Below are 13124 nucleotides of genomic sequence, written 5' to 3'. Positions count from 1 at the left end.
GGGAAGAAACTTAGCATCACCGAAGGGCAGTCTTAAGAACCAGGTGACAGTATGCCACAGAGAGGCCAGACCCAAGAGTGCAAACAACACAAGACAGGAACTGGAGTTGTATATTTAGGCAGCTGGCTGTGCCAGCCATCCTTGGAAGTTGATTTCAGTTAGCTGAGAAGTCCATTTTATAAACTCAGCAGTTTCTCTTTCATTTCTCTACTTTTTTTTTTTTTTTTCAATTTTTATTAAGTAATCTCTACACCAAATGTGGGGCTCGAACTCATAATCCCAAAATCAAGAGTTGCATGCTCTTCCCGCTGAGCCAGCCAAGTTCCCCTGAGATTTTTTGCTTTTTAAAATTAAGTTTCTTTGTAATGGACCTTTTGGGAATTGGAGGTTGATGGACTCAGCTAAAGAGAAAAGTCGTTTGTTCACCTCTAGGTAGCTAGGGAAGTACCAGAGGTCAGGCTTGGATGGTGCCACTGCCTGTTGTGGGTATAAAAGGTGAACACGTTTGTGTTGGGACCCTGAAGCAAAGACCAGTGTGATTGCTGACACTTCCCCCTCTTCCTGCTTAATTGCAAAGCTGGCAGTGATCCTGAGCTAGTGATCCTGAGTAGGGTCTGGGTACACAGAGACAAAGCAGGACTGGCATGAGTGGGGCTGAGATCCCTGTTCTCTGCCCTTGCTGCCTGCTGCAGATTGTTCAGAAGGAGGCAGAGCGGGCTGAACGGGCCAAGGAGCGGGAGAAGCGGCGGAAAGAGCAAGAAGAGGAAGAGCAAAAGGAGCGGGAGAAGGAAGCAGAACGGGAACGGACCCGACAGCTGGAGCGGGAGAAGCGGCGAGAGCACAGCCGAGAGAGGGACAGGGAAAGAGAGAGGGAAAGGGAGCGTGACAGGGGTGATCGAGATCGGGATAGGGAGAGGGACCGGGAGCGAGGCCGGGAGAGAGACCGCAGAGAAACCAAGCGCCACAGCAGGAGCCGGAGTCGGAGCACACCTGTGCGGGACCGGGGTGGGCGCCGCTAGCTGGGAACACACGAGGGAGAGCTGCAGGCATCAGCCCCTGGGGGGTTCAAGGCCACAGAGGGATAGGTACAATCTCCACCTCCCCAGAACCAGGGGTCTTTCACACCATTTACCCAGTGCTGAAGTATGGCTGCCACCTGTCCCCACATACCAAATGGAGCAGTGGCCATCTTTCCCCCCCAAAGCCCCACCCCCATAACCTATCTCTTGGGAGTTAGCCCTCTCCTCCCTCTCATTTCCCATTGTTAAGTTTGAGAGGAAAGAGCTAGGTTAGGGAGGAAGGTGGTTGGCCCAGAGAGGTGGGGAGCAGCCAGGAGCCCCAAACCTCTCATTTTTCCTCCATCCTGCTCACCACCTCCTTTGGGTACTCACAGCCCCCTCTTGGGAACAGCCGGGGCCAGGACTGGGTCACCTATGAGCTGAATCAGCATCTCCTCCTGAGTCCCAGGGCCCCTGCAGTTCCCAGTCTCTTCTGTCCTGCAGCCCTTGCCTCCTGCCCACAGGTTCCACTTTATATCCACCTTTTCCTTTTCAATTTTTATTTTTATTTTTTTTATTATTAAATGATGTGGTCTATGGAAAATAATAAAAATCTGACTTAGTTTTAAATTGTGTGACTGGCTTTCCTTGGGCGGGGCCTGGCTGGGGGAGACTTGAAGAGGAAGGCTGAGGCGTGCGCTCGGCCGCTTCCCGGGGCAGGCTGCTGCTTCCTGCAGCCCGGACTTCCCGCCCGCCGTGCGCGCCTTGGCCCTGCCCGCCTTGCCGCGGAGGGCCGGGGAAGAGCGCTGGGCAGAGGAGGGCCCCTTTGGAGGCAGTTGGTCGCCTGCTGCCACCTTCAAGGCGCCTTCCGCAGCGGCCGCCAGGGGGCGGCAGCCACTCGCTCAGTGGGCGCCTGTAAACGAGCTTCCCCAAAAGGCTCCACTCCCCGCCGCTGTCGTGCCTCGCTCCCTGACCTGCTCCCTGGGCCCAGCCCGCGGACGCCCCTGGACCCTGTGCCGGCCTTAGCCGCCCGGTCGGCCGGCTGTGCTGCCCCGCGCGGACTCCCCAAATGCCGCCGCCTTGCGGCCGGCCTCGCAGCAGCCCCGGAGGCGGCGCCGGAGCGGAGCGGAGCGGAGCGGAGCGGGAGCCGGGCCTCTCCGCAGCCGGCTCCCAAGTCCCGCCTCACCGCGCGCTCGCCCGTCGCCCCCTGCGGGGGGCGTGCGGGGCCGCTCGGCGCTCCCGGCTGCACCCTCCCCGCAGCCAGCCCTTGGGAGACGCCTGGCGCCGGGGCCTGGACGTCCTCCCGCCCGAGTGCCCCGCCGGCCGCGGCGGGCCCGGCCGGGGGGGCGCCGCATCTGTATGCGCCGGGCGGCCCGGCAGCGCCGCCCCCGCCCCCGCCGCGCGGGCCCGGGCTGGCCGGGGAGGGTCGGAGGCTGGGCTCTCCCGCGCGCCGCGGAGCCGCCTCGCTCCTCCGCAGGCGGAGCCTCCTTCCCCCGCCCCCTCCGTCTCGCTCCCTTGTTCTCGCCGGGGCCGCTCAGACCTGCAGCGGAGCCGCGGCGCCCGCTCGGATCCGCTCGGGGCTGCGCCCCCGGGACCGGCGGCGGGGGCGGGGGGAAGCTCCCCCCGGCCTGGGCTCCACAGCGCTGCCAGGTAAGGGCGCCGGCCCCGGGGTCGGGGGCCCGCCGAGGGGCAGCAGGGGGCCCGCAGCCTGCGGGTGTCCTCGGAGCGGTGCGCTCCGCGGCGGGGAGCCCGCTGCCGGCCCCTCTCCCGCGCTCTCGTTCCCTTCTTCCCTCGCACCTCTCCCTCCTTTCCCCATTTTCCTCCCCGCCAGTTCGCCTCTCCTCTGCCCCTTCCGTCTCCCTGTCGCCCTGTCTTTCTCCACCTCCTCTTCCCCTTTGCCGTCTCCTTCCCCTACCTTTCCTTTCCCGTCTTCTCTTTGCCTTTTCCCGCTCTCCCTTCCTTCCCGTCCCTCCGCTCTCCCTCCTCTCCCCGTTCTGCTATCCTGTTTCCCACTCCTCCAGCCCTTCCCTTCTCCTCCTTCTCCTCGTCCCGCCTCCCGCTCCGTCCCCGGCTTCCCTCGGGCTTCCCCTCTTCTCCCCCCGGAGGGCAAGGACTGGCAGGTGTGTGTCTGCTCCAGGGAAGGAGGGGCGGCAGCACAGCTGCCTGAGGGGTCCCCCCGGGGGAGAGGGTGGACACCGCGGTGGGAAGGGTCCTCTCCCCAGCCGCCTTCCCGCAGCCCCTCCTGGCTTGCCTCCTCTCCCAGATTGAAGTTCCCGAGGCCTGCTCTGACCCCCGGAGCTCAGCGCTGCCCCCGCCAGCCCATCACAGGCAGGAAGCCCTCCCACCCCCGCACCCCCAAGCCTGTTACCTGTGACTCTCTGCCTGTCAGACCCCGGGCTGCCTCCTGGGGTCCCTTTCCTTGTGTCTCCTGCTGCCATTCTGTCTCAGTCTGTGCTGGACGGTGCCTGAGCCTGGGTCTCACGTCAGTAACAGGGAGTCTGGAGTCTGCTCTCCCCTCCCAGCCTCCTGGCCCTGCCACCACCCGCCCCCCCCACTCTACCCCTTCTTCTTTAGGCTCCTGCCCCCTCACCCCACTCTGCCTCCTGAACCCAATCCCCCTTCAAGGACTTCAGCTGGCAGGGTGGGCTGGGGGCAGCACCCGGAGAGGTGGGGTTCCCTGTGGAGGAGGGACTTTCGCTGGCTCTCCACCCTGTCTTAAGCTGCACTCCTTATCATAGCTCAGCCTGACCCCAGACACCCTGAGACCACACCTCCTCGAATCCCAGCCCCTGGATCTTCAGCCCTTTTCCTGGGAGTCCCCAACTCCTCCAGCCCCCCAGCTGGCTGCTTACCCAGCCTGGGAGAACAGGGGCCGGATCTGGGGTTCCATACCCTCTCGGCATCCCACCTTCCTGTTTTCTTCCCCAGCTTCTCTGCTCAGAGTTGACTGGCTAGAGATTTATCAGCTTGTAGGGCTGGAGGTGAATATAGGCAGAGCCTGGGTGGAGGGGGGGGATCAGATTGTGTGCTCTGTCTCAGTCTGGGCTCCAGGCAGTGGGGTGTCTGGTTCCCTGGAGGGCTGATCTTCAGCATCTAATTTGGGTTGGGGGTGGGGAGAGTCAAGGGCTTCCTTGACCCTGAACAGCTACCTGCCCTACAGGTGTGGATCCATGGGATAGCCCCAGCACCTCCACCCTTCTACCCCAGCCGGCTCATGCCTCAGTACCCAGACACAGTGAACAGAGCCCTGGCTGGAGCCCAAACATGTGGGGCCTGGTGAGGCTCCTGCTGGCCTGGCTGGGTGGCTGGGGCTGCATGGGGCGCTTGGCCGCCCCAGCCCAGGCCTGGGCAGGGTCCCGCGGGGGCCCAGGACCAGTACTGCTGCGGAACCGGAGGAGCTGGGTGTGGAACCAGTTCTTTGTCATTGAGGAATATGCCGGTCCAGAGCCCGTCCTCATTGGTAAGGTAAGGACCAGCCCTTCCCGAGTCTGCCCTGACTCTCTAGGCCCTTAGGCCCTGCCCTGCAACTTCACCACTTCTTCAATGACCTTGGGTCCCTCAGGAGTCCCAACGCTCCACCAGTCCTAGACTTAGACTCTTCACCCTTCCTGTCCCTGTGCCTGGAACCTGCTGCCATTTTTCCCTGACCCCTACAGCTGCACTCGGATGTGGACAGGGGCGAGGGCCGCACCAAGTACCTGCTGACCGGGGAGGGGGCAGGCACTGTATTTGTGATTGATGAGGCCACAGGCAATATCCATGTCACCAAGAGCCTGGACCGGGAGGAGAAGGCACAGTACGTTCTGCTTGCCCAAGCCGTGGACCGAGCCTCAAACCGGCCTCTGGAGCCCCCATCAGAGTTCATCATCAAGGTGCAAGACATTAATGACAATCCACCTATCTTTCCCCTCGGGCCCTACCATGCCACGGTGCCCGAGATGTCCAATGTCGGTGAGTACCCCAACTCTGACCGTCCCAGGCCCCATCTCCCAGAGCACCCTCACCTCTCCTCCCCGCATTGCTCTCGTGTCTGGGTCCCCCTCATGTGCTGTTCTTTCCCACCTGGCCCTGCCCCTGCTGAGTGGGGTGCCGGGATCCTCCACAGGGACATCAGTGATCCAGGTGACTGCTCACGATGCCGATGACCCCAGCTATGGGAACAGCGCCAAGCTGGTGTACACCGTGCTGGATGGACTGCCCTTCTTCTCTGTGGACCCCCAGACAGGTAAGGAGAGAGCTCGGAGCCGGGTGGGGCAGCCATGCGGGCAGGTGGCCCCTGATGCGTTGTGTCTCCCCAGGAGTGGTGCGCACTGCTGTCCCCAACATGGACCGGGAGACCCAGGAGGAGTTCTTGGTGGTGATTCAGGCCAAGGACATGGGCGGCCACATGGGGGGGCTGTCGGGCAGCACTACAGTGACAGTCACCCTCAGCGACGTCAACGACAACCCCCCCAAGTTCCCTCAGAGTAAGGGGCCAGGGATGCTTGGGGAGCCATCCTTTGACCACCCCCACCCCCTGCATCTTCGGGAGAAGCCCTCCCCCCAGCCAGACCCCAGGATATGGAAGTGCTGGGGACCTAACAATGTCTCCTGTCATTCCCCTCCCCCCGCGCCCCGTCAAGGCCTCTACCAGTTCTCTGTGGTGGAAACGGCGGGGCCAGGCACCCTGGTGGGCCGGCTGCGGGCCCAGGACCCAGACCTGGGGGACAATGCCCTCATGGCATATAGCATCCTGGACGGAGAGGGGTCTGAAGCCTTCAGCATCAGCACAGACTCCCAGGGTCGAGATGGGCTCCTCGCTGTCCGCAAGGTTAGCCCCCTGCCCCCTGACACTTGCACACGCGTGCTCGTACCTGCCTCCTGCCCCACGAGGCACACTCCTGACCGGTCTAGAACAGACTCAGGACCACTGCATTGGAAATTAGAGATCATGGTCATCTCGTCCTCTTTCAGATGAGGGACTGGGGCCCAGCAAGGGGGAGAGACTGGTCCAGGACTTCAAATGTAGCCAGGCTCTGATGGAGCTGGGGACAGACCTAGTGTCACAGACTAAGTAACCTGCCTCCCCCTGACCACCACGGCCACTGGCCCTCAGTGCCCACCTCTCCTCTCAGGTGGGCTGAGCACTGGATGCATGGGGAGGGGACCTCTCACCTTCCAGGCTTTCCATGTGCCTCAGTCCCTCCCACTCCCTGCCCCTTAGACCCTAGACTTCGAGACCCGTCGCTCCTATTCCTTCCGTGTGGAGGCCACCAACACCCTCATCGACCCAGCCTACCTGCGGCGAGGGCCCTTCAAGGATGTGGCCTCGGTGCATGTGGCTGTGCAGGACGCCCCAGAGCCACCTGCCTTCACCCAGGCTGCCTATCACCTGGCAGTGCCTGAGAACAAAGCTCCTGGGACGCTGGTAGGCCAGGTCTCAGCGGCCGATCTGGATTCCCCAGCCAGCCCAATCAGGTGAGCTGGGGTGTGGGCCAGGGAAGGGCCAAGGGCCGGGCCTCAGGGAAGGAAAAAGGATGGGCCCCCTTCACTGAAAATCCCACTCACCTCCTGGCAGAGGTCTCCCTCCCTGCAGGGCTGGGGGGCTGGGAAAGGCCTGAAGGACCCTCCTCCCATCACCCAATTCCACCCATCCCTCTGGGAAGATGGCCGTGGTGCCTCCCAGTGGCAGGGCAAGCAGATTGCAAGCTCATCTGATGATGCTGTTGCTGGGTGCCTGGATGGCTGCCACTCTTGGTCACTCCCTCAGCCCTGCACATTTCACCCACTTGATCACATTCAGTTCTCACAACAGCCCTGTGAGGTAGGCACGCTCATCCCCAGTTGTTTTAGAGGCCCATCCCTGAGAGGTTAAGTTCTTTGCCCAAGGTCACATGGTCAGTAAGCAGCAGAGCTGGGACCAGAATCCAGATTTGTCTGCCTTGAGTGGAGCCCACTCTTCCCACCTTTCGGCTTCCCTGTCACAGGAATGAGGCAGGTGCTGGTGTCATTCCCATTTCGTAGTTAAGTAAACAGGGGTTAAACCACTCACCCCAGGTCACACAGCTGGCCTAAGGCAGAGCAAGACTGGGGTCCCTGGGTCCCCAGAACAGAGCCCAGAAGTCAAAAAGACAGGCTGTTTATCCTCCCTTCCACCTCTTTCTGTCTCTCCCCCACCATGAAACCCAGTCCCCCCGAGTCTTAAGACAGGCGTTTAATGTTGGTGACTCCTCCAAGTGGTTTGTCTTTTAAGGGGACCCTAATGTGAATTATGGCCCTGGGTACCCGGGGCAGGCTAAACCCAAAGAGTTCAGGCTCTCCGCCCAGAAGAGCCAAGAGGCCCTGCAAGGTGAACAGAAGGGAGGGAGGAGTAGCAGGAAGCTTTGGCCCTGCCCCCAGATCAGCCCCCAGCTCCGCTCCATCTTCCCCAGATACTCCATCCTCCCCCACTCGGACCCAGAGCGCTGCTTCTCTATCGAGCCGGAAGCCGGCACGCTCCGCACGGTGGTGCCCCTGGACCGCGAGGCTCGAGTCTGGCACAACCTCACAGTGTTGGCCACAGAGCTCGGTGAGGAGCCCTGGGCCCCCTGGAGAGGGAGGAGGCCACAGTCACCTGGCAGAGGAGCTGTCCCTGAGCCGGCAGGGGGGAGGCGGTCACTGCCACCATGCCTCACCAGGGCACAGCACTGGGTTCCCAGCCTGGATCATCACCACCAGGCAGGCCTCCCAGTCTCTGAGGCCGGGCTGGCCTGGGCACGAAGGATCTGCCTACACATTCCCTTGACTTGAAATTCACTCCCATACCTGACTTGCCCCATCTGGAAATAGACCTAACCTCAAATAGCTCCTAACCCCTAGGAAACCCCAGGCTGCACCCTGGCAGACCCTGCCCTGCCCTGCCCACTGGCCGCTTCAGGCTGAAGCCAGGAGCCCTGGCAGGGCTGGGCCCCTCCTCTGGAGGCTGACTGGGGGGGCTCCAGCAGCCCCTCCCAGGGAAGCCATGCAGAGAGCCCTCAAGGTAGAAGAGAGGGGCCAGTTCCTTCCCCTGTCAGCTACCAGTCACCAGCAGCTTGGTTTGGCTGCCTCTGGGTGGCCACGGCCCATGGAGGCAGGGAGACCTTCATCCCCTCTGTGAACCTACCCTTATCAGTCCTGCTCACGCCCCAGGGTCTCCTACCATTACTGCCCGTGTCCCGTCTACGAGGACTGTCATTGTGTGCATAGATGTCTGTGTGTGTCACTGAAGAGCCGTATGTATGTATGTGCACATGCAAGTGTGAAATTCCATGTTTGTGAAAATACACATACACACGTACGTGTGTCTCAACTGAGTAGAGTATTTGTGCTTACATGTAATTAGCTGTATGTGATGACAGGTACTCGTAGCTGTTGTATATATTGTTTTGTGTATGTCAGTGTGCGTGGACAGAGTATTTATTGCTTATTGTGTACCGGGTACTGTTCTGAGTGCCAAATGTGGACTAAGTAACGTAATCACCACCACAACTTTATGAGGAAGGCATGTTTATGTCCCCATTTGAAAACAAGGAAACTCAGGCAAAGTGAAGTCAACTAACTTCCCAAGGTCACGCCAACGTTAAGGGGCAGAGCCACCAGATCCTGAGAGGCTGCAGAGTCACAGCCCTTATCTCCTCCACCACCTTGCCTCTCATGTGTAGAATTTTAAGTGGACGGGTTTCTGTTTATGTCCATGTGGCTGTGCGTGACATGGCGTTGCATGCATGTCCGTGCTGTGAATGTCCCTGTGTGTGTATATAGTGTGTTTGTAGTTGCCTGGGTATACATAGCCAACCATCTACATGCATGCGTGCTTGTGTGTGTGTGTGTTTCCCTCCTTGCCTTCTCACCGTCCCACCAATCCTGCACTCCAGCAAACCTGATATCAACTAGCGGGCCCTGGGCCCTTCCTGCGGAAAGGAAGGGAGCCCCGAAGCCCTTGCTGGGGGGCCCACCCAGCCGCCTTTGCCCGGGCTGGGTCCCCAGCCCCTCCCCCAGGGCCAGCCAGCTCTCTCCCCACCTGGGAGAAGACTAACAAACCTGGGAGGTTCAGCCAGGAGAGGTGAGCAGTAGGGTGGGCAGGGATACCTGTTTTCCATTCTTTCTTGGGTGGCATTGGCAGTGAGGAGCAAGTCAGGGTAATGATGGGGAGCCACCTAATGAAGGGTTGTGGGAAAAAGGGGGCCTGTTTATGGCGGTGGCACCCAGGCTGGCCTGGCTCCCAAGGCCGACTCTTAGTCCTACTCATTGCTATACCAGAGCCTCCCAGACCTCTGATGGAGCATGTGTGTGTGTGTGTCTGTCTGTGTCTGTGTCTGTCTGTCTGTCCCACTAGTGCTGTGTATGAAAATGTGTTGTCTTGACTCTGGAGTGACACTAAATGCACTGGGTATCTCGAACATCCACTTCATATATGTTGTATTTGTTTTAAATGCTGAGTATACATCGAATCTATGGTATGAATGTGTTTATTTCAGGCCTACTGTCCGTGTGCCTCCTGTATGGCACCTTCTGTCTACCTTTCATTTACGAGGCATGTGCCCTGCATGTGGGTTACTATATATGTATCTAATGGGTGCTTCATGCCTGTTGAATGTATGTTCCACACTGCATACATCTCAGCTCTTATGTGAATGTTGCATGCTCTTGGTGGTGTTCCATTCATTGCACAACACTGTTGCTTGCATATTGCATGCATATACCATGTGTTGCATGTACATGCTGTGTGCCACATGTGGCACCCCTGCACATGCACCATGTGTGTTGTGTGTAAACTCTGTGTGAGGGGGGTGCATGTGTTCATGTTCTGGCTTCAGACAGCTCCACACAGGTCTCCCGTGTGCAAGTGGCCATCCAGATCCTGGATGAGAATGACAACGCTCCCCAGCTGGCTGAGCCCTATGACACCTTCGTATGTGATTCTGCAGCCCCTGGCCAGGTGAGCTGCTGAGGCAGAAGGCTTGGCTTAAGACCTCCAGCTGCCCACTCCATACAAGGCCTCTCTTCTTCCTCCCAGCTGATTCAGATCATCCGGGCCCTGGACAGAGATGAAGTGGGCAACAGTAGCCGAGTCTCCCTTCAGGGTCCTCTGGGCCCCGATGCCAACTTCACTGTCCGCGACAACCAAGGTGGGTAGCCTCCTACTACTGTGCCCTTGCCCACCTCCCTGCTCTTCTCCTCCCCTACCACGCTCTGGCCCAACCTGCCTAACCCCTTCCCACACATCTGGGCTCCCTCCACCTAACAGAAGGCAGAAGTGGATTTGCACACATTTACTCTTTGCACACCTTCCCCATTGGAAGCTGTCTCCCTAGGCTACACCCACCCTCCTGGGAAGGTGTCTCACAAGGGGGCCCTCTTCCACATACCTTCCCTCTCCCACAGATGGCTCCGCCAGCCTGCTGCTGCCCTCTCGCCCTGCTCCACCCCGCCAGGCACCCTATCTGATTCCCATAGAACTGTGGGACTGGGGGCAGCCGGCCCTGAGCAGCACTGCCACAGTGACTATCAGCGTGTGCCGCTGCCGACCCGATGGCTCTGTGGCCTCCTGCCGGCCCGAGGCTCAGCTCTCACCCACAGGGCTCAGCACTGGGGCCCTGCTTGCCATCATCACCTGCGTGGGCACCCTGCTTGGTAAGTCAGGCCACCTTAGGACATAGATTGGGGTCCAAGCCTGTAGGGGATGTAGAGAGGAGCCAGGCCCCCGGAAATGGGGAAATCCACCCTAGGGTTTAAAGGATTTTCCCACTGCCTCGTGTGTCCAAGAGAAAAATTCTAGCCTCACTTCCCTGACATTACCAATCGGCAATGACAGTAACAAGCCATAAAAAGTGTTTATTGAAGCCTGACTCGGGACCTTGTGTGATGCCCAGCACCCCGCTTGTGCTATTTCATTTCATCCTTTCAAGAGCCCTGAGGGAGACTCTTTCCGTGTTTTCCACACAAGCTCTCTAAGGGGCAGAGAGGTTCAGAGAAGCGAAGCCACGGCCCACAGTCACACGGGGAGTCCGGGGTGCAGTCAGGACTCAGACGAGGGTATACCAGATGTCAAAGCCAGGTCTCACCACCCTTAGGCCTCCCTGTGTCCTCTGTCTTCAACCTGCTCTACCTGAGAGCAGGATGGAAGGGAAGGAAGCAGGCCGCCCCGCCCCCAGCCCCGTGGGCTCAGAGGCCTATGTGCACCCTCCTCCCCCCCCCCCCCCCCAGCCCTGGTAGTGCTCTTTGCGGCCCTGCGGAGGCAGAAGCAGGAGGCACTGATGGTGCTGGAGGAGGAGGACGTCCGCGAGAACATCATCACCTATGACGACGAGGGCGGTGGCGAGGAGGACACGGAAGCCTTCGACATCAGCGCCCTGCAGAACCCCGACGGGGCGGCCCCGCCGAACCCCGGGCCACCAGCACGCCGCGACGTCCTGCCCCGGGCCCGGGCACCCCGCCAGCCCAGGCCCCCCGGGCCCGCCGACGTGGCCCAGCTCCTGGCACTGAGGCTCCGTGAAGCGGACGACGACCCCAGCGTGCCACCCTACGACTCGGTGCAGGTGTACGGCTACGAGGGCCGCGGCTCCTCCTGCGGCTCCCTCAGCTCCCTGGGCTCCTGCAGCGAGGCCGGGGGCGCCCTGGGCCCTGCTGAGCCGCTGGACGACTGGGGGCCGCTCTTCCGCACCCTGGCCGAGCTGTACGGGGCCAAGGAGCCCCCGGCCCCCTGAGACCCGCCCCGGCCCTGCCTGCTGCGTGGTGGGGCAGCCCGCACAGGCCCTCTGAGTGAGCCCCCGGTCCACCCCAGGGCCCAGGCAGGCGGCAGCAGCCCGCGGGAGAGCCCCCCAGGCCTCCTCTGGCCTGTGTCCCTCCTCCCAGCTTCCCCAGGGCAACCTCCTTCTTACCTCCCTCCTCCTGAGTGGTCTGTTTGTCTCCCTCCAGGATCTGTCTCTCTCTGTAGCACTCTCCTGTCTAGGTCTGGATTGTGTGGCTCGACTCTGAATCTCTCCGTTCTTTCACTGTGATTCCACTCTCTCCGTGACTCTGTGTTCGTCTGCCGGATTCTAAATCTCTCACACACCTTCTCTCTGTCTCCCTTGCCCACACACATGCTCTGTGTCTGTCTTCTGCCCACATCTGCCTGCATTCTCTCCGGGTCCCTATGACTGGCTTTTTCAGTTTTTTTCTGTTGTCCATCCCAAAAGCAAGAGAAACTTCCAGCCACTGCTGCCCACCCTCCTGCGGGGGGATGTTCGGCCCCAGGTCAGTGCCTCTAGATGATGAGAGGGGAAAGAAGAGGGTGCAGGCACAGGGATGGCCTAAAGCCCTCCTCCACTCACAACCTCCCACCCTCGGCTCTCCTGTCTTTCCAGACCTGCCCGCATGGTTCCATCCATCACTCATGGCCTCATCCTGGCTCCACTGGCCTCCAGCAGAGAGAGGATGCCAGCCCACCTCCCAGGGCCAGAGCTCCAGCCCCCCACATGGCCGCCTCCCTGGAGCTCTGCCCGGCTGTTGGCCTGCCCTGGGCATCCCAGCTCTGGGCATTGTCTTGTGTGCTTCCCAGGCCCCAGGGGGAGGGGTGGGAAAGGAAAGGGGGAGGCAGCTGGGGAAGGGGAAAAAGGGAGGAAGGGGAGGGGCCTCCATCTCTAATTTCATAATAAACAAACACTTTATTTTCTAAAGCTGGAGCCCTCTTTCCAGTTCTGCATGCAGGTTTCTGTACAGAGCTTCACCGGAGCTTCACTGTGCTGAAGGGCGGGAGGAGAGGCCCAACCCAACCCCTCTGGCTCCCTTCTTCTTAGAGGGGCAGTCCATTCATGTCCCTCTCCATTCAGGGAGTTGTTGGTACCCCCACTGCCAACTCTCCTATCCCTTACTGATCTCAAAATCAATAGGGGACTGGGGAAGCTAGCTATCCAGGGGGCAAGGGGCCCAATCAAAGTCAGCTGGGGTGGGAGCTGAGCAGAGGGCCATCATTTCTCAGTGTACACTCCCTGAGCAGAGGAGGGAGGTCCTAACTCCAGGCAGGGCTCCCAGTGATACAAGGACGTGGGTCAGGACAGGTCCTCATGACCCTCCCCTTCCAGTGTAGGGTGCTGCCACTCTGGGGAAGCTACTCCAGTGGGAAGAGGCCTTCTCTCACACTTTCCA

General features: G+C 60.3%; 2 protein-coding genes across 13 annotated transcripts in view; both read left to right on the top strand.

Moving 5' to 3' along the window:
* Window positions 1–1628, top strand: part of ACIN1 (apoptotic chromatin condensation inducer 1) — a 34977-nt gene extending 33349 nt beyond the window's left edge. For 8 of the 9 annotated variants that reach the window (XM_025443917.3, XM_025443916.3, XM_025443915.3 and 5 more), the window contains one exon: window positions 693–1628. In XM_025443917.3, coding sequence (XP_025299702.1) covers window positions 693–1019 — 327 coding nt within the window. In that variant the 3' untranslated portion in view covers window positions 1020–1628. The remainder of the gene's footprint in view (window positions 1–692) is intronic. The other variant, XM_049113583.1, reaches the window with a different exon arrangement.
* Window positions 1629–2483: 855 nt separating this feature from the next.
* CDH24 (cadherin 24) lies at window positions 2484–12655 on the top strand. Of its 4 annotated transcripts, XM_035719691.2 has the most exons (14): window positions 2486–2648; window positions 3262–3326; window positions 4159–4463; window positions 4655–4949; window positions 5104–5223; window positions 5297–5464; window positions 5621–5808; window positions 6202–6455; window positions 7409–7545; window positions 9812–9933; window positions 10012–10123; window positions 10380–10628; window positions 11202–12233; window positions 12344–12655. In XM_035719691.2, exons 3-13 carry the CDS (start codon window positions 4263–4265, stop codon window positions 11699–11701), a joined length of 2346 nt encoding a protein of 781 aa, XP_035575584.1. In that variant the 5' UTR covers window positions 2486–2648; window positions 3262–3326; window positions 4159–4262; the 3' UTR covers window positions 11702–12233; window positions 12344–12655. The 4 variants fall into 4 exon arrangements, with proteins under 4 accessions (XP_025299083.1, XP_035575584.1, XP_025299082.1 ...); XM_025443298.3 differs by lacking the exon at window positions 3262–3326 and having other exon boundaries at window positions 2484–2648; window positions 4769–4949; XM_025443297.3 differs by lacking the exon at window positions 3262–3326.
* The last annotated feature ends 469 nt before the right edge of the window (window positions 12656–13124 follow it).

Source organism: Canis lupus, chromosome 8, assembly GCF_003254725.2.
Source record: "Canis lupus dingo isolate Sandy chromosome 8, ASM325472v2, whole genome shotgun sequence".
NCBI classification, from domain to species: domain Eukaryota; kingdom Metazoa; phylum Chordata; class Mammalia; order Carnivora; family Canidae; genus Canis; species Canis lupus.
This window is presented reverse-complemented; position numbering and strand designations above follow the sequence as displayed.